The 24,853-nt window shown below is 43.5% G+C and overlaps 1 protein-coding gene across 1 annotated transcript in view; it reads right to left on the bottom strand.

Annotated features, from left to right (window-relative positions):
• rab11fip5a (RAB11 family interacting protein 5a (class I)) overlaps positions 1-24,853 on the bottom strand; it is a gene marked incomplete at both ends in the record, with an annotated part of 80,728 nt that overhangs the window by 33,029 nt on the left and 22,846 nt on the right. Inside the window, one exon of the mRNA XM_084182019.1 lies at positions 3,234-3,751. Coding sequence (XP_084038145.1) covers positions 3,234-3,751 — 518 coding nt within the window. The remainder of the gene's footprint in view (positions 1-3,233; positions 3,752-24,853) is intronic.

The raw sequence follows: 24,853 nt of genomic DNA, 5'->3' as shown, positions 1-24,853 counted from the left end.
CTACCACTACTACTGCTACTACTACCACTACTACTGCTACTACTACTACCGCTACTACTACTACTACTACTACAGATGTTCATTGGCAAACTTCAGACGGCCCTGTATATGTGCTTTCTTGAGCAGGGAGACCTTGCGGGCGCTGCAGGATTTCAGTCCTTCACGGCGTAGTGTGTTACCAATTGTTTTCTTGGTGACTATGGTCCCAGCTGCCTTGAGATCATTGACAAGATCCTCCCGTGTAGTTCTGGGCTGATTCCTCACTGTTCTCATGATCATTGCAACTCCACGAGGTGAGATCTTGTATGGAGCCCCAGGCCGAGGGAGATTGACAGTTATTTTGTGTTTCTTCCATTTGGGAATAATCGCACCAACTGTTGTCACCTTCTCACCAAGCTGCTTGGCGATGGTCTTGTAGCCCATTCCAGCCTTGTGTAGGTCTACAATCTTGTCCCTGACGTCCTGGTGGAGAGTTTGGAATCTGATTGATTGCTTCTGTAGACAGGTGTCTTTTATACAGGTAACAAACTGAGATTAGGAGCACTCCCTTTAAGAGTGTGCTCCTAATCTCAGCTCGTTACCTGTATAAAAGACACCTGGGAGCCAGAAATCTTTCTGATTGAGAGGGGGTCAAATACTTATTTCCCTCATTAAAATGCAAATCAATTAATAACATTTTTGACGTGCGTTTTTCTGGATTTTTTTGTTGTTATTCTGTCTCTCACTGTTCAAATGAACCTACCATTAAAATGATAGACTGATCATGTCTTTGTCAGTGGGCAAACGTACAAAATCAGCAGGGGATCAAATAATTGTTTCCCTCACTGTATATATATATAATAACAACATTAAAAAAATCCAGAAAAACGCATGTCAAAAACTCTGTTGGACTGAGCCTCGGTGTCCTGCGCCTGACTTCCACACCACATACACCTCACCTCATGACACAGAGGCAGAGCCTTCTCAGGTCTCTCCTCCACCCGTTATGGGGTCTGAGCCGCCGAAGCCTCCCACCATTAGCTCTGACAAATTGAAAACTCTAGTCATTGGAGACTCCATTACACGCAATATTAGACTTTTAAAAAATCATCCAGTGATCATACACTGTTTACCACGGGGCAGGGCTACCGACGTAAAGGCTAATCTGAAGATGGTGCTGGATAAGGCTAAAACTGGCGAGTGTAGATGGTATAGGGATATTGTTATCCACGTCGGCACCAACGATGTTAGGATGAAACAGTCAGAGGTCACCAAGCATTACATAACTTCAGAGTGTAAATTAGCTAGAAAGATGTGTCGGCATCGAGTAATTGTCTCTGGCCCCTCCCAGTTGGAGTGATGAGCTCTACAGCAGAGTCTCACAACTCAATCGCTGGTTGAAAACTGTTTTCTGCCCCTCCCAAAATATAGAATTTGTAGATAATTGGCCCTCTTTCTGGGACTCACCCACAAACAGGACCAAGCCTGGTCTGCGGAGGAGTGATGGACTCCATCCTAGCTGGAGGGGTGTTACAGGACCAAGCCTGGCCTGCTGAGGAGTGATGGACTCCATCCTAGCTGGAGGGGTGTTACAGGACCAAGCCTGGCCTGCTGAGGAGTGATGGACTCCATCCTAGATGGAGGGGTGTTACAGGACCAAGCCTGGCCTGCTGAGGAGTGATGGACTCCATCCTAGTTGGAGGGGTGCTACAGGACCAAGCCTGGCCTGCTGAGGAGTGATGGACTCCATCCTAGCTGGAGGGGTGCTACAGGACCAAGCCTGGCCTGCTGAGGAGTGATGGACTCCATCCTAGCTGGAGGGGTGCTACAGGACCAAGCCTGGCCTGCTGAGGAGTGACGGACTCCATCCTAGCTGGAGGGGTGCTACAGGACCAAGCCTGGCCTGCTGAGGAGTGACGGACTCCATCCTAGCTGGAGGGGTGCTACAGGACCAAGCCTGGCCTGCTGAGGAGTGACGGACTCCATCCTAGCTGGAGGGGTGCTACAGGACCAAGCCTGGCCTGCTGAGGAGTGATGGACTCCATCCTAGCTGGAGGGGTGCTACAGGACCAAGCCTGGCCTGCTGAGGAGTGATGGACTCCAGACTAGCACAGTCAGTGTAGTCAGCTTAGCTATCCCCATTGAGACCGTGTCTGTGCCTCAATCTAGGTTGAGAAAAACGAAACATGGCGGTGTTTGCCCTAGCAATCTCACTGGAATAAAGACCTCCTCCATTCCTGTCATTATTGAAAGAGATTGTGATATCGCACATCTCATAATAGGGCTACTTAATGTTAGATCCTTCACTTCCAAGGCAGTTATGGTCAATGAACTAATCACAGATCATAATCTTGATGTGATTGGCCTGACTGAAACATGGATCAATCCTGATGAATTTACTGTGTTAAATGAGGCCTCTCCTCCTGGTTACACTAGTGACCATATCCCCCTCGCATCCCGCAAAGGCGGAGGTGTTGCTAACATTTTTCGACAGCAAATATATATATATTTTAAATGACTGCGTTTTCGTCAAGGTTCTAGTCATGAAATCTATGCAGCCTACTCAATCCCTTGTTATAGCTACTGGTTACAGGCCTCCTGGGCCGTATACAGAGTTCCTCACTGAGTTCCCTGAATTCCTATCGGACCTTGTAGTCATGGCAGATAATATTCACATTTTTGGTGACTTCAATATTCACATGGAAAAGTCCACAGACGCACTCCAAAAGGCTTTCGGAGCCATCATCAACTCAGTGGGTTTTGTCCAACATGTCTCCGGACCTACTCATTGCCACAGTCATACCCTGGATCTAGTTTTGTAACACACACACACACAGACACACAGACACACACACACACACAGGCCCAGCTCAGAGAGGCCCAGCTCATGAGCTCCATCAGCAGCAGATTTAATTTATAATGGACATGTTTATGGAACAAATGTTAGTGCATCGAATTGTATCACAATTCGTTCCCCAAATCAAACCTAATCAAACCGAATCAAACCTAATCATTTCAAACTAAAACGTATCGTTCCACTATCGTACAGAGCCCATGTATCTAGATACATGTCGAATCGTCTTGAAAGGGAAAGATACACCTCCCTAGTTTAAAGTGATTAACTGGTGATAAAAACCTTCTAATGTTACTATGATTTGTGGATATTGGTTAGTCAACAGAGTTAGTAGGAGGTCCTTTATTCCACTAGAAGGAATAACTAATGATATAGTTCCTTCCTTCCTCCTTCCTCTCACCAGGGCTGTCTGCGGTGAAGTTGCTGCTGTTGCTAGGCGAGTTAGACAAGTCGGACACCACCACAGAGATCCCAGCGGTGGGACTGAGACTCCCTCCCCTCGACGACGACTCGCTACTCTCCGACCCTAGCGACGTGCTCGACCTCGTATCGGACGACTTCCTCAGTTTCCCTCGCAGGAAGAAGTTCCTCATCTTACTCCTCCGCCCCTCCCCTCCTTCATCATCCTCATAGTCTTCCTCCCCGCCGCCGTCACTCGGCAACCGGTTCCTCATGCGGGAAACAGGCCCGTAGCCGCCCACGACGGCGGAGGCGGAGTCTTCATCAGAGTCATTGCTCCTCCTCCTCCTGCCTTTGATGCGGTCCTTGATCTTGCCGAAGGTGGACCGGGGCTTGTCCTTACCCAGGGAGAGGTCGTACATGCTGGCTGTGAGGTTGTTCTTGGTGAACTGCACCGTCACCTGGACGTCCCCTCGCTCCTTCTCCTTCTTCCCAGTCTTAGAGTTCAGCTTGTACCACCTGGGACAGACAGAGGGACAAAAACAACAGACTTCACTTCAGACTTGATCTGATGTAGACGGCTTTAATGAGCAAGGATTTGTTCTAGTTTCAGCTTCAATAGGTAGAGATTTCTAAACATATGTAGGAGTGCTTTAATCTGATTGTCTAGCATTTCATTATTTTAAACTTCAATAGTTAGAGATGAAAACTGAATTTCAATGGATCTAGTCTCAAACCAACAGCATAACTGTGCAAATAAATAGCCCATTAAACTCCAATGGGGTGCATTAATTGACTGTTTCCTTGAGCTGGAGACATAAAAGGTGTCAGGAGAGACCGAGGAGAGACTGAATTAACTTATTGTTCATCTGAATGAGGTTAATCTGGCCTCACGTCCAGGGAGAGAGTGTGTGTGTGTGTGTTTGTCCTACTAAACACACACCCCGAGGCCCCGATCCAGTGTGTGTGTGTGTGTGTGTGTTCGTTCAGATTTCCCATGATACATTCTGGCCACTTGTCGTCATCAGACCTGTTTTCCTCTCCTTGACATATGCTGCATCCCAAATGGCACCCTATTCCCTCCACAGTGCACTACTTTTTACCAGAGCCCTATGGAGGGCACTACATTGAGAATAAGGTACATTTGGGACACAGCCTCTTCTAAACCCTGGCAAAACAACCACCAGGAAAACAACCTAACAATGAGTGGCTACTGGCTGGCCTTAACACAGTGACCATGTGACAACAGCATAACACGGTTACCGTCATTGGCCATTCATAGATATGCCGCTGTGCTGCTGAAAACATCCCAACAGGTAGTAGCTTTAAACGGGTAGTAGTTCTAAACGGGTAGTAGTTCTAAACGGGTAGTAGTTCTAAACAGGTAGTAGCTTTAAACGGGTAGTAGTTCTAAACGGGTAGTAGTTCTAAACAGGTAGTAGTTCTAAACGGGTAGTAGTTCTAAACGGGTAGTAGTTCTAAACGGGTAGTAGTTCTAAACGGGTAGTAGTTCTAAACGGGTAATAAATCTAAACAGGTAGTAGCTTTAAACGGGTAGTAGTTCTAAACGGGTAGTAGCTTTAAACGGGTAGTAGTTCTAAACAGGTAGTAGCTTTAAACGGGTAGTAGTTCTAAACGGGTAGTAGTTCTAAACGGGTAGTAGTTCTAAACGGGTAGTAGTTCTAAACGGGTAGTAGCTTTAAACGGGTAGTAGTTCTAAACGGGTAGTAGTTCTAAACAGGTAGTAGCTTTAAACGGGTAATAAATCTAAACAGGTAGTAGCTTTAAACGGGTAGTAGTTCTAAACGGGTAGTAGTTCTAAACGGGTAGTAGCTTTAAACGGGTAGTAGTTCTAAACGGGTAGTAGTTCTAAACAGGTAGTAGCTTTAAACGGGTAGTAGTTCTAAACAGGTAGTAGTTCTAAACAGGTAGTAGTTCTAAACGGGTAGTAGTTCTAAACGGGTAGTAGTTCTAAACGGGTAGTAGTTCTAAACGGGTAGTAGCCTTGAACTCTGTCAGGTACTGAATGAATCATGGGAAATGATCACATTCATTCTGTAGATATGCTGCTGCTGAAACCAGCCCAACTGCTATTAGCCTTAGTAGCTAGTGTTATAGTAATTGTCAGGCAGATCTGAACCATTTATATTAAATATAAATTGTATTTGTCACATGTTTTGTAAACAACAGGTGTGGACTAACAGTGAAATGCTGACTGACGGGCCGTTCCCAACGACGCAGAGAGAAAGACAATAGAGAGATAATAGAAAAGTAAAAACACATAATAATAAAAGTAATAATAAATACACAATGAGAAACTTGGCTATAAACAGGGAGTACCAGTACTGAGTGGATGTGCAGGGGTACGAGGTCATTGAGGTAGATACTGTATAACTAGGAACAGATGGTAAACAGTAGCAGCAGTGTATGTGATGAGACAAAAAAAGTTAGCGCAAAAACGGTCAATGCAGATTGGTTAACTATTTAACCAATAGCTACCAGAACTAACTATACTGAACAAAAATATAAACGCAACATGCAACAATTTCAACGATTTTACTGAGCTACAGTTCATATACAGAAATCAGTCAATTTAAATAAATTAGGCCCTAATCTATGGATTTCACATGACTGGGCAGTGGTGCAGCCATGGGTGGGCCTGGGAGGGCATAGGCCCACCCACTGGGGAGCCAGGCCCACCCACTGGGGAGCCGGTCCAGCCAATCAGAATGGGTTTTTCCCCACAAAAGGGCTTTATTACAGATAGAAATACTCCTCAGTTTAATCAGCTATCCGGGTGGCTGGTCTCAGATTATACCGCAGCTGAAGAAGCCGGATGTGGAGGTCCTGGGCTGGCGTGGTTACACGTTGTCTGCTGTTGTGAGGCCGGTTGGACGTACTGCCAAATTCTCTAAAATGACGTTGGAGGCGGCTTATGGTAGAAATTTACAATAAATTCTCTGGCAACAGCTGTGGTGGACATTCCTGCAGTCAACATGCCAATTGCACGCTCCCTCAAAACATCTGTGGCATTGTGTTGTGTGACAAAACGGCACATTTTAGATTGGCCTTTTATTGTCCCCAGCACAAGGTGCACCTGTGTAATGATCATGCTGTTTAATCAGCTTCTTGATATGCCACACCTGTCAGGTAGATGGATTATCTTGGCAAAGGATAAATGCTCACTAGCAAGGATGTAAACTAATTTGTACCCAACATTTGAGAGATAAGCTTTTTGTGAGTATGGAACATTTCTGGGATCTATTATTTCAGCTCATGAAACGTGGGACCAACCCTTTACATGTTGCGTTTATATTTTTGTTCAGTATATTTATCAGTCTTATGGCTTGGGGGTAGAAGCTGTTCAGGGTCCTGTTGGTCCCAGACTTGGTGCATAATTTCTGCTTGCCGTGCGGTAGCAGAGAGAACAGTCTATGATTGGCTGGCTGGAGTCTTTGAAAATGTTTAGGGTCTTCCTCTGACACCGCTGTCATGACTCTCATGTGATGGTTTCACGTGAGAAGCCCAAGATCGGAATACAGAGAAGCAACAGTCTCCAGATCTCCCTCTCTCTCCCGCAGAACAGAGGAGGGATTGACAAGGGGGGGTTTATGACCCCTCGCGCCAAATCCTACATGGTTTGCTAGTATTGGAGATCTGAATGTGTTACAGGGACAGATTGCCACCCAAAACCCTAAACGACCAAAGGTGGACACTGGAACAGTATATTTCAACATCCAAATGTTGGGAGTGATGAAAGAGAGAATTAGGAAAATTCATGTTGATTTTGTGATGTCATTAAGACTTTTATAAAAAAGTTATAATGAAAACATTGTAACTTGAGGAGCTTTCATACTGCGCATTTCAAGTTTGCATTCATTATAATGTGTAGGAAATATGCAGGAGAAAGATAATATTTTTATATAGATAGGAAGATGATTTTGGTTCTTTAAAACGAAATCATAGTGTTCAGAATATTTGCACCAGTAACTAGCCACGCCCACGGAAGCTCAGAAAGAGTGTCAGCATGACGTAAACAACCTCTTTCCCAGATTAACAAACCAGCCGACATGCAGCGCGAGCTGAATATGGCAAAATGGTTTAAAGGCTACAGACCAGGAAGACTAGACGGACCTCAAGCTGCAGCGAGATCCATATTGGTCCCGACCCTGAAAATCAACACGAGGTGAAGACGACGAAGTTGCCTCCACTAACAATCAATGTCACGGCTGAGTAGCTGTTCTAAGTACTGTATCTAAGAAGGTGAATTTAAGTGGGACCATCCTGTTACTCTCTTCAAGCCATCGTCTACTACACTGCTTTCATCACCCCACAGGGGAGATTAGCCGTCCTCAGAAGACCACTTCCAGAACGAGTGAAAGTAAACAGACAGACTAAGAAGAAGGACATTGTGACCTCTTGTGGACAATCAGAGCCTTACATCTAAGGCCCATACGAAAGAGAAAGCCCAATCGACCCCTTTCCACAAAGGCCTGGGTCCAACAGAGATACACGTAAATACATGCATTACTTCTTACCAAACGGGTGGCAGTTCGGGGCAAGGTATTAGGATTACTGTGAGCGCAGTTCCATGTTTATCCAAGTGTTCTCTCTCTCTCTCGCGCTCTCTTTAACTCGCTATTTGTTGTAACAAGTGTCATATTGTGTTAGTCTGCTAGGGACCCGTTTTCATTGTATTAGGTTCTAATCCCTAACCTACACATGTATGTGTTTGTATCTTGTGTTGTCATTTTAATTAGTTAGTAAATAATTAATTAAATCAATTTGTGTGGTACGGAATGATCAGTAAGACCCGGGTTCGTGCAGACTTAAAGCGTCTACGACTTTCAGAATGAGACTGATATGAGGTAAATTATTAATAAATGACTTAAATGATAAGAGATATCTAGATAGCTTTAGAGTTAACTCGGGAACCGGTAACTCGTTAAACACATTTTCCCATGGTGCCCCAAATTCCTAATGAGTTAATTGTTACATTATTAATTTAATCTAGTAACAATTAAACATAGTAGGTAATTATTCGATAAATAATAGTCATCACAATAATGAAAGTCACGCCAATGCAATGGTGATTGAGTCATCTATTGGGGAGGTATGCGAATTGGAGTGGATCCAGGGTGTCTGTGATGATGGTGTTGATATGAGCCATGACCAGCCTTTCGATGTGAGGTCTTACTCACATCGGCTACGGAGAGTGTGATCACAGTCGTCCGGAACAGCTGGTGCTCTCATGCATGGTTCAGTGTTGCTTGCCTCGAAGCAAGCATAGAAGGCATTTAGCTCGTCTGGTAGGCTCGCGTTACTGGGCAGCTCACAGCTGGGTTTCCCTTTGTAATCCATAGTTTGCAAGCCCTACCACATCCGACAAGCATCAGAGCCGGTGTAGTAGGATTTGATCTTAGTTGTGTATTGACGCTTTGTCTGTTTGCAGGATTTCTTATAAGTGTCCAAATGTGTGTCCCGCTCCTTGAAAGCGGTAGCTCTTGCCTTTAGCTCAGTGCGGATGCCGCCTGTAATCCATGGCTTCTGGTTGGGATATGTACGTACGGTCACATTGGGGACGATGTCGTCGATGCACTTACTAATGAAGCCAGTGACTGATGTGGTAAACTCCTCAATGCCATCAGATGAATCCCAGAACATATTCCAGTCTGTGCTAGCGAAACAGTCCTGTAGCTTAGCCTCCACTTCATCGGACCTGTTCCGTATTGAGCGCGTCACTGGTACTTCCTGTTTGCGTTTTTGCATGTAAGCAGGAATCAGGAAGATAGAGTTATTTGCCAAATGGAGGGCGAGGGAGAGCTTTGTATGTGTTTCTGTGTGTGGAGTAAAGGTGATATAGAGTTTGTTCGCCTCTGGTTACACACGTAACATGCTGGTAGAAATTAGGTAAAATGGATTTCAGTTTCCCTGCATTAAAATCCCTGGCCACTAGGAGCGCCGCCTCTGGATGAGCATTTTCTTATGGCCTTATACAGCTCGTTGAGAGCGGTCTTAGTGCCAGCGTCAGTTTGTGGTGGTAAATAGACAGCTACGAAAAACAGAGAAACTCTCTTGGTAAACAGTGTGGTCTACAGCTTATCATGAGGTACTCTACCTCAGGTGAGTAAAACCTGGAGGCTTCCTTAATATTAGAGATTGCACACCAGCTGTTGTTAACAAAAAGAGACACACTTCCTCCCTTGAGCTTGAGAAAAACCAGCTAGATGTACACTCGTTGGCCAGTTTATTAGGTACACCTATCTAGTACTAGGTCGGACCCTCGGTCTCCAGAACAGCCTGAATTCTTCGGGACATCGAAACGTTGTTCAATTGGTATATAAAAAGGACCTAACATGTGAAAACATTCCCCACGCCATTGACACCAGGCAGGATGGGGCCATGGACTCATGCTGTTTACACCAAATCCTGACACTGCCATCAGCATGACGCAACAGGAACCGGCATTTGTCGGACCAGGCAATGTTCTTCCACTCCTCAGTTGTCCAGTGTTAGTGATCGTGTGTCCACTGGAGCCGCTTCTTCTTGTTCTTAGCTGATAGGAGTGGAACCTGGTGTGGTCGTCTGCAGCAATAGCCCATCCACACGTGCACGATTCTTGCCATTCTCTTTCGACCTCTCATCAATGAGCTGTTTTCGCCCACAGGACCGCCGCTGACTGGATTTTTTTTTATTTGTCGCGCCAGGCACCAACGATCATACCACTCAGTCACTTAAGTCACTTATTTTGTTTCATTCTAACGTTCAATCGAAACAGTACCTGAATGCCTCGATGCCCGTCTACCTGCTTCATATAGCAAGCCACGGCCACGTGACTCACTGTCTGTAGGAGTGAACCATTTTCGTGAACGGGGCGGTGTACCTAATAAACTGGTGTGATACAGTTGAACTCAGTGAGATACAGAATGACTCATGGGAAAGTATAGTCTGCTCTAATATGACTGGTTGACAGCCAGAACACGGGAGTATGACTGGTAAACAGAAGAGAATTGTCCCACCAGAAATACACCTCTGAAACGTCGCATAACCCCCCAAAAAATATACTTCTGATGTTTCAAGTTTGTTACGTGCACAAGTACAGTGAAATGCCTTTCATGCTTGTTCTTTCCCAACAATCAATAAATACAACAACAAAAACATACACAAGAAATAGAAATAAGAAGAACAGGAGAAAGTCAGGTGACTATATACAGGGTCAGTTCCAGTACCATATTAACAATGTGCAGGGATACTGGAGTGATGGAGGTAGATATGTATAGGGGTAAGGTGACTATGTACAGGGTCAGTTCCAGTACCATATTAACAATGTGCAGGGATACTGGAGTGATGGAGGTAGATATGTATAGGGGTCAGGTGACTATATACAGGGTCAGTTCCAGTACCATATTAACAATGTGCAGGGATACTGGAGTGATGGAGGTAGATATGTATAGGGGTCAGGTGACTATATACAGGGTCAGTTCCAGTACCATATTAACAATGTGCAGGGATACTGGAGTGATGGAGGTAGATATGTATAGGGGTCAGGTGACTAGGCATCAGGATATATATAAGATAAACAGAGTAGCAGCAGAGTAAATGAAGATTGTCTATGAGCGTGTGCGTAGAGTATGAAGAGTCAGTACCTTCTGAGAGGAGTTGTTCTGGCACCTTCTTCACGACTGCTTGTGTGTGTGTTTGTGTGGACCATTTTAAGTCCTTAGTGATTTGGACATTGAGGAAGTTCAAGCTCTCTACCTGCTCCATTGCAGCCCCATAATGCTCGCCCTCATTTCCTATAGTGCAGGATCAGCTCCTTGGTCTTACTGCCAGGTCACCAACCTCCCTGTAGGCAGTCTCATCGTCACCAGTGATCAGGCCTACCACCATCGTGTCGTCAGTAAATTTGATGATGGTGTTGGGAGTCATGCGTGGCCACGCAGTTGTGGGTGAACAGGGAGTACAGGAGGGGACTAAGCACACACCCCTGAGGGGCCCCCGTGTTGAGGGTCAGTGTGGCGGATGTGATGTTCGCTACCCTTGTGGTCAGCCCATCAGGAATTCTAGGATCCAGTTACAGAGGGAGGTGTTCAGTCCCAGGGTCCCAAGCTTGGTGACGAGCTTGGAGGAGACTATGGTGTTGAACGCTGAGCTGTGGTTAATGAATAGCATTTTCACATAGGTGTTCCTCTTATCTAGGTGAGTGAAGGCAGTGTGGAGCATTAGGGCGTCTGGGATAAAGTTGATGTGCCATAACCAGCCTTTCAAAGCACTTAATGATTACAGGTGTGAAATGTTGGATAATCGCTCAGCACTAAATGGTTGACATTTTTACATTTTAGTCATTTAGCAGACGCTCTTATCCAGAGCGACTTACAGGAGCAATAAGTGCCTTGCTCAAGGGCACATTGACAGATTTTTCACCTAGTAGGCTCGGGGATTAGAACCAGCGACCTTTCGGTTACTGGCACAACGCTCTTAACCACTAAGCTACCTGCCGCCCCTTCCTGCTTGTTTATAGCCTTGTACAGCTTGTTAAGCGACAGCTTGTTGTTTTACTTGTCCTGAGGTGGAATGTATAGAGCAGTCACGATAACAGCTGAAAACTATCTCGGGAGGTAGAAGGGTCAGCATTTGACCATCAGGTATTCCAAGACAGGTGAACAATGGTCAGCACACCATTGGCTGTTGATGAAGAGGCATACCCCCTCCCCCTCTCGATTTCCCCGAATCCAAAGTCCTGTCAGATCGGTGAATCGAGAATCCATCGAGTTGGATAGCGATGTTGGGGCATCTTGTCCGAAATCCATGTTTCAGAAAAGCAGAGAATATTGCAGTTACGAGAGTCCCGTTGATAGCAAATCCAGGATCAGAAGTCATCCGTCTTATTATCAAGAGACATTTGATATAAGTATATTCCCCCAGTAGCAAACCTCTGACAGGTGTGACATCACAGTGCCAATGGAAGCGTAGCGTTGTAGTCCATTACAGATACATTAATGCTGCATCAGAGCCTTCCAGAACTACAACCCATTTCATCATTTCATCGTTCACCTGAGATATTGTTATGACCGTCGGCATCGAGTCCTTTTTCACAAAATATCACATCTGTAATGGCAGTTTTAAATTGTCACTGAAAAGTAAAAGTATCATGATTTATAAATGTTTGCTCTCTCTGATGCTATATTTCTCAGGACTTTCTCCCCTTATGAATTATAGATGACTGAGCTTACTGTAGCCAAGGCTGCAGATTTGAAAGGCCCCTGTTTTAGCATTCCGCTTTTTAACTAGAAGACATTATTTCAGGGGCATTAACAGAGATTATCATAATCCTAATAACAACATCATCTGGAATGACATAATTATTCACCCCAGCTGACTGGCATCTGAAATAAAAACAGAAGCTACTGGTATTTATAGCGTGCTTTCATGACAACAGTTCAAAGGTCTTAAAGTACTGTTAAGTCGAGTCAGGGAGGTTACATACCGGTACTTTAAGACCTTTTATAGAGTCAGGGAGGTTATCGACGTGGTAGACAAAACAAGACTTGACCGATGGAAAAATATGTCACGTCCAAACATAGATCTAGAATACTAGATAACATAAAAACATAGATCTAGAATACTAGATAACATAAAAACATAGATCTAGAATACTATATAACATAAAAACATAGATCTAGAATACTAGATAACATAAAAACATAGATCTAGAATACTAGATAACATAAAAACATAGATCTAGAACAGATAGATGAAACAGAGCTGAGAAAATAAAAGAGATGAAAGGAGTCTGTGACGTGCTAATCGGGTTTTATAAATGTAAACTTGCGAACTTGTTACGTCACGACACTCCCCCGACAGTTGCCCCCCTCCAAGCAGGGCAGTGTAAACAGAATCGTCTTGTTCTGCCCCAACACTCCTACAGTATAAAACGGAATAGCGAAACAATGTTTTTGAAACAGCTGAAATGTATAGCAATTCTCCATATATTATGATAAGAGTTATCTGAAATTGCTGTAAAATCTGGTTACTCTGAAATTGATGGCGTAGCATCAAGGGATTCTCAGAACATTGTCATTCAACACAAAAACAAGCAGGGGGAACGCACTCATCAACTGCCCAGTGAATTAAACACTTTTGTAGTCGCAATGTGCTTTTTTCATGTCATTATTTGCATGAATATATATAAAAAATATAACTAATGTGAAATGAAGCATGGTTTGTTCTAAGTATGCTAATATAGAATCTAGCTATTGTTTAGCTGACGTTGGCTGACGTTAGCATTCAGCTAACTAATTAGCTAGCAAGTATGTGAGGAGGATAGACATTGTTTAGTTTGCTACATAGCGTTAGCTCTGTATAATATGACACTATGATAACGTTACGGTTATATTTGTATGAGATGGGTAAAACGAAAATGTTTTGCTATGCTGAAGTTACTTGATAAAGCAAATGTTGTTCGCTAATGTTAGCTAGCGATCTAGCAGCTGTGTCACTTGCTGGTGTTATTGTCCTGCAACTAAATTAATGGATGAGAAAATAAATGTCTGCTTGTGAATTGTTGCATTATTCAAGAGTGTAATGTGGTAGAAGCATAAAAAAAGGTACAATCTTAGCTAGTAGTTGAATACTTTGCAATAATATAATATAATACAATTAATTGGTCATTTAGCAGACGCTCTTATCCAGAGCGACTTACAGGAGCAATTAGGGTTAAGTGCCTTGCTCAAGGGCACATCGGCAGATTTTTCACCTAGTCGGCTCGGGGATTAGAACCAGCGACCTTTCGGTTACTGGCACAACGCTCTTAACCGGTAGTTTTGAGCTGCGAAGCAAAAACGTCAACCGAACTCCCTCTCGCCTCATGACATTCCCGTCACAAAATGTGATCTACAAATTTCATCCCAATCCTTCTGAGAAAAGGCCCTAAGGGACAGTCAGAGAAAACAGTCTGAAAAACCAGTAAGGCAACCTCTAACCTCTAACCTCTAACCTCTAAAGATGCTCTAATCTTTTAACTCTTCTGTATTCAGTCTTCTATGACTACGCAAAAATAGAAGCAGCGTTATCATTGTAAGCCAGGTGTGGTGGAAGAACAAGTCATGCAGTGCATTATGAATACCATCATGTACAGGGCCTTCAGAAAGTATTCACACCCCTTGACATATTCCACATTTTGTTGTGTTACAGCCTGAATTTGAAATGGCTTGAATTGAGATGTTGTGTCACTGGCCTACACACAATACCCCATAATGTCAAAGTGGAATTATGTTTATAGAATGTTTTTTACAAATTAATTACAAAAGAAAAGCTGAAAATGTATTTTGAGTCAGTAAGTATTCAACCCCTTTCTTATGGCAAGTCTACAATCAGGAGTAAAAATGTGTTTAACAAGTCACATAATAAGTTGCATGGACTCACTCTGTGCAATAAGTGTTTAATTTTTGACTGACTACCTCATCTCTTTACCCCACACATACAATTATCTCCCTCAGTCCAGCAGTGAATTTCAAACACAGATTCAACCACAAAGACCAGGGAGGTTTTCCAATGCCTCGCAAAGAAAAGCACCTATTAGGAGTGCTCCTAATCTCATCTTGTTACCTGTATAAAAGACACCTGTCCACAGAAGCAATCAATCAGATTCCAAACTCTCCACCATGGCCAAGACCAATATAAAATATAAAATAAAATATTTAAAAAGCAGACATTGAATATCCCTTTGAGCATGGTGAAGTTATTAATTACACTTTGGATGGTGTATCAATACACCCAGTCACTCCAAAGATACAGATTTCCTTCCTAACTCAGTTGCCCGAGAGGAAGGAAACCGCTCAGGGATTTCACCATGAGCCCAATGGTTACTTTAAAACAGTTACAGAGTTTAATGGCTGTGATAGGAGAAAACCGAGGATGGATCAACAACATTGTAGTTACTCCACAATACTAACCTAAATGACAGAGTGAAAAGAAGGAAGCCTGTACAGAATAAAACATATTTCAAAACATGCATCCTGTTTTGCAATAAGGCACTAAAATTATATTGCAAAACATTTGGCAAAGAGAAAGGTTTTGTTCTGAATACAAAGCGTTATGTTTCGGGCACATACAAGACGTCACTGAGTACCACTCTTTATATTTTCAAGCATGGTGGTGGCTGCATCATGTTATGGGTATGCTTGTAATCGATAAGGACTGGGGAGTTTTTCAGGATAAAAAACGGAATGGAGCTTAGCACAGGAAAAATCCTAGAGGAAAACCTGGTTCAGTCTGCTTTCCAACAGACACTGGGAGACAAATTCAACTTTCAACAGGACAATAACCTAAAACACAAGCCAAATATATACTGGAGTTGCTTACCAAGACAACATTGAATGTTCTTGAGTGGCCTAGTTACAGTTTTGACTTAAATAGGCTTGAAAATCTACTGTATGGCAAGACTTGAAAATGTCCGTCTAGCAATGATCAACAATCAACTTGACAGAGCTTGAATATTTAAAAAAAGTATAAAATGGGCAAATGTTGTACAATCCAGGTGTGGAAAGCTCTTAGAGACTTACCCAGAAAGACTCACAGCTGTAATCGCTGCCAAAGGTGATTCTAACTTGTATTGACTCAGGGGGTTGAATACTTATCTAATCAAGATATATTAGTGTTTAATTTTTTATAATTTATTTTTTTAATGTAATAATTTCTTTCACTTTGACAGAGAACTTTGTGTAGACCGTTGACAAAAAATGACAATTAAATCAATTTTAATCCCACTTTGTAACACAACAAAATGTGGAAAAAGTCAAGGGGGTTGAATACATTCTGAAGGCCCTGTGTTCTGACCATCATTCTATTTCTATGGTTCTGAAGACGAGGGTAGAGCAATAACATCTAGAGATGCTGTAACAATGTAGCCTGGAGAAATCCAGTCTGTTTGTGCAAACATTCCACTATGACAAGGAGTGGAATGATAGCTAAACAGACTGGAACACAGGCTAGTAACAGTGGCTTCATAATTCAATAATTACAGCAAATCAAACCTCCATTTGTTCATTAGGTTTCAAGGTTAGGCTTTTTGGCATTCCACAGGTAATCATCTGCTCATAGCCTATTAGAATGCATACAGTGGGGTTTCTTCTTGTGTGATGAACTAAACAACATTGCAACAAAGCAAAGCGTTGTGTCCTATGACAAATAACAGTCACGGGATAATGGCGTAACTTTTTATTTTGTGTGTCCCAATCTCCTTTAGGTGAAAATGAAGTGCTATTTTAGAACCAAACTGTGAACTGGAACATGAACGAAAAACAATAAGGCAGCATTTGGCATTTCAATATGGCATATATGCTGTAGATATGCTGTACAGTGAAGGAAAAAAGTATTTGATCCCCTGCTGATTTTGTACGTTTGCCCACTGACAAAGAAATGATCAGTCTATAATTTTTATGGTAGGTTTATTTGAACAGTGAGAGACAGAATAACAACAAAAAAATCCAGAAAAACACATTGTATAAATTGATTTGCATTTTAATGAGGGAAATAAGTATTTGACCCCCTCTCAATCAGAAAGATTTCTGGCTCCCAGGTGTCTTTTATACAGGTAACAAGCTGAGATTAGGAGCACACTCTTAAAGGGAGTGCTCCTAATCTCAGTTTGTTACCTGTATAAAAGACACCTGTCCACAGAAGCAATCAATTAGATTCCAAACTCTCCACCATGGCCAAGACCAAAGAGCTCTCCAAGGATGTCAGGGACAAGATTGTAGACCTACACAAGGCTGGAATGGGCTACAAGACCATCGCCAAGCAGCTTGGTGAGAAGGTGAAAACAGTTGCTGCGATTTTTCGCAAATGGAAGAAACACAAAATAACTGTCAATCTCCCTCGGCCTGGGGCTCCATGCAAGATCTCACCTCGTGAAGTTGCAATGATCATGAGAACGGTGAGGAATCAGCCCAGAACTACACGGGAGGATCTTGTCAATGATCTCAAGGCAGCTGGGACCATAGTCACCAAGAAAACAATTGGTAACACACTACGCCGTGAAGGACTGAAATCCTGCAGCGCCCGCAAGGTCCCCCTGCTCAAGAAAGCACATATACAGGCCCGTCTGAAGTTTGCCAATGAACATCTGAATGATTCAGAGGAGAACTGGGTGAAAGTGTTGTGGTCAGATGAGACCAAAATCGAGCTCTTTGGCATCAACTCAACTCGCTGTGTTTGGAGGAGGAGGAATGCTGCCTATGACCCCAAGAACACCATCCCCACCGTCAAACATGGAGGTGGAAATATTATGCTTTGGGGGTGTTTTTATGCTAAGGGGACAGGACAACTTTACCGCATCAAAGGGACGATGGACGGGGCCATGTACCGTCAAATCTTGGGTGAGAACCTCCTTCCCTCAGCCAGGGCATTGAAAATGGGTCGTGGATGGGTATTCCAGCATGACAATGACCCAAAACACACGGCCAAGGCAACAAAGGAGTGGCTCAAAAAGAAGCACATTAAGGTCCTGGAGTGGCCTAGCCAGTCTCCAGACCTTAATCCCATAGAAAATCTGTGGAGGGAGCTGAAGGTCAGAGTTGCCAAACGTCAGGCTCGAAGCCTTAATGACTTGGAGAAGATCTGCAAAGAGGAGTGGGACAAAATCCCTCCTGAGATGTGTGCAAACCTGGTGGCCAACTACAAGAAACGTCTGACCTCTGTGATTGCCAACAAGGGTTTTGCCACCAAGTACTAAGTCATGTTTTGCAGAGGGGTCAAATACTTATTTCCCTCATTAAAATGCAATCAAACATTTTTGACATGCGTTTTTCTGGATTTTTTTGTTGTTATTAGACTGATCATTTCTTTGTCAGTGGGCAAACGTACAAAATCAGCAGGGGATCAAATACTTTTTTCCCCCTCACTGTATATCCCTTTAGTAACACACCTGAAAGCATTATTAGCAGCATGCATGCTTTAGCTCAAGCACAGGATATGGGGGGGGGGGACATACAGGGACAGAGACAGACAGTTGTTGGAGGACCCAGTATTTCCTACTTATTGAATGGATGAGATATTTCTGTGTTTCATTTTCAATAAAAGTGCAAAAAATTATACCTGAGAGTGGATAAACATGGTCTGCAGCTTCTGCTTTCTAAGGCCATTTTGTTCAAATAGTTGCGATCTTTGTTATGTGCAAAAAAAAAGGTTGCAAGTTCTATTTGTGGCCTTGCAGCTGCACAGAATCTGAATATGAAGCTTGAATGAAAAATAAAAAAATTCAAAACTAAAACGTAATCGAAAGTAGAAGTAGAACTGCTGTGAAGGCAGCACACACACCCACACACCCACACGAGCGAGACAGTACATGTCCTAGAAGGGCAGAAGGATAGGTATGCAGCTGGCTGTTCCTGGGTATTTCTGGGAGTCTGTTCAGACTGAGATTGTAAACACTCCCCATCTGTTCCGGAATCTCCCCAAAACAGGAAACCACAACACTCCACCCTGTTCCCCAAACCCTGTCCCCTATTGGAGACAATCTCCTGTTTGCGTCCCAAATAGCACTTTTCCCTATTTAGTGCACTACTTTTGACGTGCACTATATAGGGAATAGGGTGCCATTTCCTCTCTGTTCCACTCCGAAGGGAGAAAAATACCATTCACCGGCGTAGCTGTTTAACACCGACCTGTTTTTTAACAGAGACAGTTTACACATGCAAATATAACTGGCATTAATCAGCAGCATCCAGAGGCATTTAACTAGGGGACATCGTTCCACTATTAAATTAGCCCTGTCCCCGACCCAAAATAAAATACATTATCCTCCTCCACCTCCTCCTCCCCCCCTCCACCTCCTCCTCCTCCACCTCCTCCTCCCCCCCCTCCACCTCCTCCTCTTCCTCCTCCCCCCTCTCCTCCCCCCCCTCTTCCTCCTCCTCCTCCACCTCCTCCTCCTCCCCCCCTCCACCTCCTCCTCCCTCTCCTCCTCCCCCCCTCCTCCTCTACCTCCTCTTCCTCCCTCTCCTCCTCCTCCTCCCCCCCCTCCTCCTCCTCCCCCCCTCTCTTCCTCCTCCTCATCCACCTCCTCCTCCCCCCCTCCACCTCCTCCTCTTCCTCCTCCCTCTCCTCCTCCCCCCCTCCTCCTCCTCCCCCCCCTCTTCCTCCTCCTCATCCACCTCCTCCTCCCCCCCTCCACCTCCTCCTCTTCCTCCTCCTCCCCCCCCTCCTCCTCCTCCCCCCCCCTCCTCCCCCCCTCCACCTCCTCCTCCCCCCCCTCCACCCCCCCCCCTCCTCCTCTACCTCCTCCCCCCCCCCCACCTCCTGATTTTAATTACAATAACGTCTTCGTATCTCAAAATCATTGTCATCTGGTTAATCTAAATTCTATCTAAATTATACAAATCTAAAAGTTACTTCTATTGCCAACTAGGTAAAAATAGCAATAAAGCCAACAAATAAAAAAACACTGCAGATAGAAAATATCAGGATAAAATAAATATCACATTGGGTACTTTTTTTTTTGTCATTTAGCAGACGCTCTTATCCAGAGCGACTTACAGGAGCAATTAGGGTTAAGTGCCTTGCTCAAGGGCACATCGACAGATTTTTCACCTAGTCGGCTCGGGGATTAGAACCAGCGACCTTTCGGTTACTGGCACAACGCTCTTAACCACTAAGCTACCTGCCGCCCAGTGGTTAAGTCTTTCAAAGATAGGCTATGGGCCTGTCTGCAACTAACTCAAAACATTGTATCAACTATCAACTGGGTCTGGCCCATAGCAAACCTGTGTTATTGTTTCAACTATTCTGGGCCCTCAGACTTTCCTGTGCCAGTGAGCTCTGGTAAGACACAAGGGGTAAAAGGTCAATCAGGTATTCCACTGGATCAGTGTACTAAGTGGTCTAAGGCACTGCATCGCAGTGCTAGCTGTGCCACTAGAGATCCTGGTTCGAATCCAGGCTCTGCTGCAGCTGGCCGCAACCGGGAGACCAATGGGGCGGCGCACAATTGGCCCAGCGTCGTCCAGGGTAGGGGAGGGAATGGCCGGCAGGGAGGTAGCTCAGTTGGTAGAGCATGGCGTTTGCAACGCCAGGGTTGTGGGTTCGATTCCCATGGGGTATTAAAAATAATAATGTATGCACTAACTGTAAGTCGCTCTGGATAAGAGCGTCTGCTAAATGACGTAAATGTAAATGTAAATGGATCAGAGCTTGACATGTTTCACGCCGAGGCTCGGTGGTTATCCACAGGTTAGGTCAGATATACTGCTTCCACCTCACTCGGTATAGCTGGGGTTTGTAGTTCACTCGGTATAGCTGGGGTTTGTAGTTCACTCGGTATAGCTGGGGTTTGTAGTTCACTCGGTATAGCTGGGGTTTGTAGTTCACTCGGTATAGCTGGGGTTTGTAGTGCAGTACCACAGTTTAGGTCAGATATACTGTAGTCCTGTAAGTCGTTTTAGATTCTGGAATGTTCTTGGAGTAAGCAGAGCTGGAGACATCATGGCTGCATCCCAAATGGTACCCTATTCCCTTTATAGTGTACTACTATTGACCAGAGCCCTTTACAGTATAGTGTACTACTGTTGACCAGAGCCCTTTACAGTGTAGTGTACTACTATTGACCAGAGCCCTTTACAGTATAGTGTACTACTATTGACCAGAGCCCTTTACAGTATAGTGTACTACTGTTGACCAGAGCCCTTTACAGTGTAGTGTACTACTGTTGACCAGAGCCCTTTACAGTATAGTGTACTACTATTGACCAGAGTAGTACACTTTAAAGGGAATGGGGTGCCATTTGGGACACATCACTTCCCAAACTATAGCCTCCTCAGCAGGACAGGCTGTAAAGGCAGAAACCCCAATGGACATGGAAGGAGAAACACATTCCACATCTGGATGTGATGAGAGAACCCTCCCTCAGTACTGCTCACCACTCTCACAATACAGTTAGTTATATTATATAATGTAGTGGATTAGTGGTTAGGTCTTTCAAAGATAGGCTAGTTAATTGCAAAGGCTAGTTCATAGCATGTTGTTTAGCAATGGAGGACAGACAGGATTGATTAATAAACGACATACATAAGGCCTCTCATGACCTCAACCTGCACTATGATGTTACATTACATCGTTCTGTTCTGCATGATGCATATAGAGTACGTACATCTACAATCCTCCCTCTCATTCTATAAACCATCTACAACATCCTCCTCCTCTCTCATTCTATAAACCATCTACAACATCCTCCTCCCTCTCATTCTATAAACCATCTACAACATCCTCCTCCCTCTCATTCTATAAACCATCTACAACATCCTCCTCCCTCTCATTCTATAAACCATCTACAACATCCTCCTCTCTCTCATTCTATAAACCATCTACAACATCCTCCTCCCTCTCATTCTATAAACCATCTACAACATCCTCCTCCCTCTCATTCTATAAACCATCTACAACATCCTCCTCCTCTCTCATTCTATAAACCATCTACAACATCCTCCTCTCTCATTCTATAAACCATCTACAACATCCTCCTCTCTCTCATTCTATAAACCATCTACAACATCCTCCTCCCTCTCATTCTATAAACCATCTACAACATCCTCCTCCTCCCTCTCATTCTATAAACCATCTACAACATCCTCCTCCCTCTCATTCTATAAACCATCTACAACATCCTCCTCTCTCTCATTCTATAAACCATCTACAACATCCTCCTCCTCCCTCTCATTCTATAAACCATCTACAACATCCTCCTCCCTCTCATTCTATAAACCATCTACAACATCCTCCTCCCTCTCATTCTATAAACCATCTACAACATCCTCCTCTCTCTCATTCTATAAACCATCTACAACATCCTCCTCCTCTCTCATTCTATAAACCATCTACAACATCCTCCTCTCTCTCATTCTATAAACCATCTACAACATCCTCCTCCCTCTCATTCTATAAACCATCTACAACATCCTCCTCCCTCTCATTCTATAAACCATCTACAACATCCTCCTCCTCTCTCATTCTATAAACCATCTACATCATCCTCCTCTCTCTCATTCTATAAACCATCTACAACATCCTCCTCCCTCTCATTCTATAAACCATCTACAACATCCTCCTCTCTCATTCTATAAACCATCTACAACATCCTCCTCCTCTCTCTCATTCTATAAACCATCTACAACATCCTCCTCTCTCTCATTCTATAAACCATCTACAACATCCTCCTCCCTCTCATTCTATAAACCATCTACAACATCCTCCTCCCTCTCATTCTATAAACCATCTACAACATCCTCCTCCCTCTCATTCTATAAACCATCTACAACATCCTCCTCCCTCTCATTCTATAAACCATCTACATCATCCTCCTCTCTCTCATTCTATAAACCATCTACAACATCCTCCTCTCTCTCATTCTATAAACCATCTACAACATCCTCCTCCTCTCTCATTCTATAAACCATCTACAACATCCTCCTCTCTCTCATTCTATAAACCATCTACAACATCCTCCTCCTCTCTCATTCTATAAACCATCTACAACATCCTCCTCCTCTCTCATTCTATAAACCATCTACATCATCCTCCTCTCTCTCATTCTATAAACCATCTACAACATCCTCCTCCTCTCTCATTCTATAAACCATCTACAACATCCTCCTCCTCTCTCATTCTATAAACCATCTACATCATCCTCCTCTCTCTCATTCTATAAACCATCTACATCATCCTCCTCTCTCTCATTCTATAAACCATCTACATCATCCTCCTCTCTCTCATTCTATAAACCATCTACAACATCCTCCTCTCTCTCATTCTATAAACCATCTACAACATCCTCCTCCTCTCTCATTCTATAAACCATCTACATCATCCTCCTCTCTCTCATTCTATAAACCATCTACAACATCCTCCTCTCTCTCATTCTATAAACCATCTACAACATCCTCCTCCTCTCTCATTCTATAAACCATCTACAACATCCTCCTCTCTCTCATTCTATAAACCATCTACAACATCCTCCTCCTCTCTCATTCTATAAACCATCTACAACATCCTCCTCTCTCATTCTATAAACCATCTACAACATCCTCCTCTCTCATTCTATAAACCATCTACAACATCCTCCTCTCTCATTCTATAAACCATCTACAACATCCTCCTCTCTCTCATTCTATAAACCATCTACAACATCCTCCTCCCTCTCATTCTATAAACCATCTACAACATCCTCCTCCTCTCTCATTCTATAAACCATCTACAACATCCTCCTCTCTCATTCTATAAACCATCTACAACATCCTCCTCTCTCTCATTCTATAAACCATCTACAACATCCTCCTCCTCTCATTCTATAAACCATCTACAACATCCTCCTCTCTCATTCTATAAACCATCTACAACATCCTCCCTCTCATTCTATAAACCATCTACAACATCCTCCTCTCTCATTCTATAAACCATCTACAACATCCTCCTCCCTCTCATTCTATAAACCATCTACAACATCCTCCTCCCTCTCATTCTATAAACCATCTACAACATCCTCCTCCCTCTCATTCTATAAACTATCTACAACATCCTCCTCTCTCTCATTCTATAAACCATCTACAACATCCTCCTCTCTCTCTCATTCTATAAACCATCTACAACATCCTCCTCTCTCTCATTCTATAAACCATCTACAACATCCTCCTCTCTCTCATTCTATAAACCATCTACAACATCCTCCTCTCTCTCATTCTATAAACCATCTACAACATCCTCCTCCCTCTCATTCTATAAACCATCTACAACATCCTCCTCTCTCATTCTATAAACCATCTACAACATCCTCCCTCTCATTCTATAAACCATCTACAACATCCTCCTCTCTCATTCTATAAACCATCTACAACATCCTCCTCCCTCTCATTCTATAAACCATCTACAACATCCTCCTCCCTCTCATTCTATAAACCATCTACAACATCCTCCTCCCTCTCATTCTATAAACTATCTACAACATCCTCCTCTCTCTCATTCTATAAACCATCTACAACATCCTCCTCTCTCTCTCATTCTATAAACCATCTACAACATCCTCCTCTCTCTCATTCTATAAACCATCTACAACATCCTCCTCTCTCTCATTCTATAAACCATCTACAACATCCTCCTCTCTCTCATTCTATAAACCATCTACAACATCCTCCTCTCTCTCTCATTCTATAAACCATCTACAACATCCTCCTCTCTCATTCTATAAACCATCTACAACATCCTCCTCTCTCTCTCATTCTATAAACCATCTACAACATCCTCCTCTCTCATTCTATAAACCATCTACAACATCCTCCTCTCTCATTCTATAAACCATCTACAACATCCTCCTCCCTCTCATTCTATAAACCATCTACAACATCCTCCTCTCTCTCATTCTATAAACCATCTACAACATCCTCCTCTCTCTCATTCTATAAACCATCTACAACATCCTCCTCCCTCTCATTCTATAAACCATCTACAACATCCTCCTCTCTCTCATTCTATAAACCATCTACAACATCCTCCTCTCTCTCATTCTATAAACCATCTACAACATCCTCCTCTCTCATTCTATAAACCATCTACAACATCCTCCTCTCTCTCATTCTA

This window comes from Coregonus lavaretus, assembly GCF_964263955.1.
Source record: "Coregonus lavaretus genome assembly, chromosome: 18".
Classification (NCBI taxonomy): Eukaryota; Metazoa; Chordata; class Actinopteri; order Salmoniformes; family Salmonidae; genus Coregonus; species Coregonus lavaretus.
Note: the sequence above shows the minus strand (reverse complement) of the source record. Positions and strands in the feature narration are given on the sequence as shown.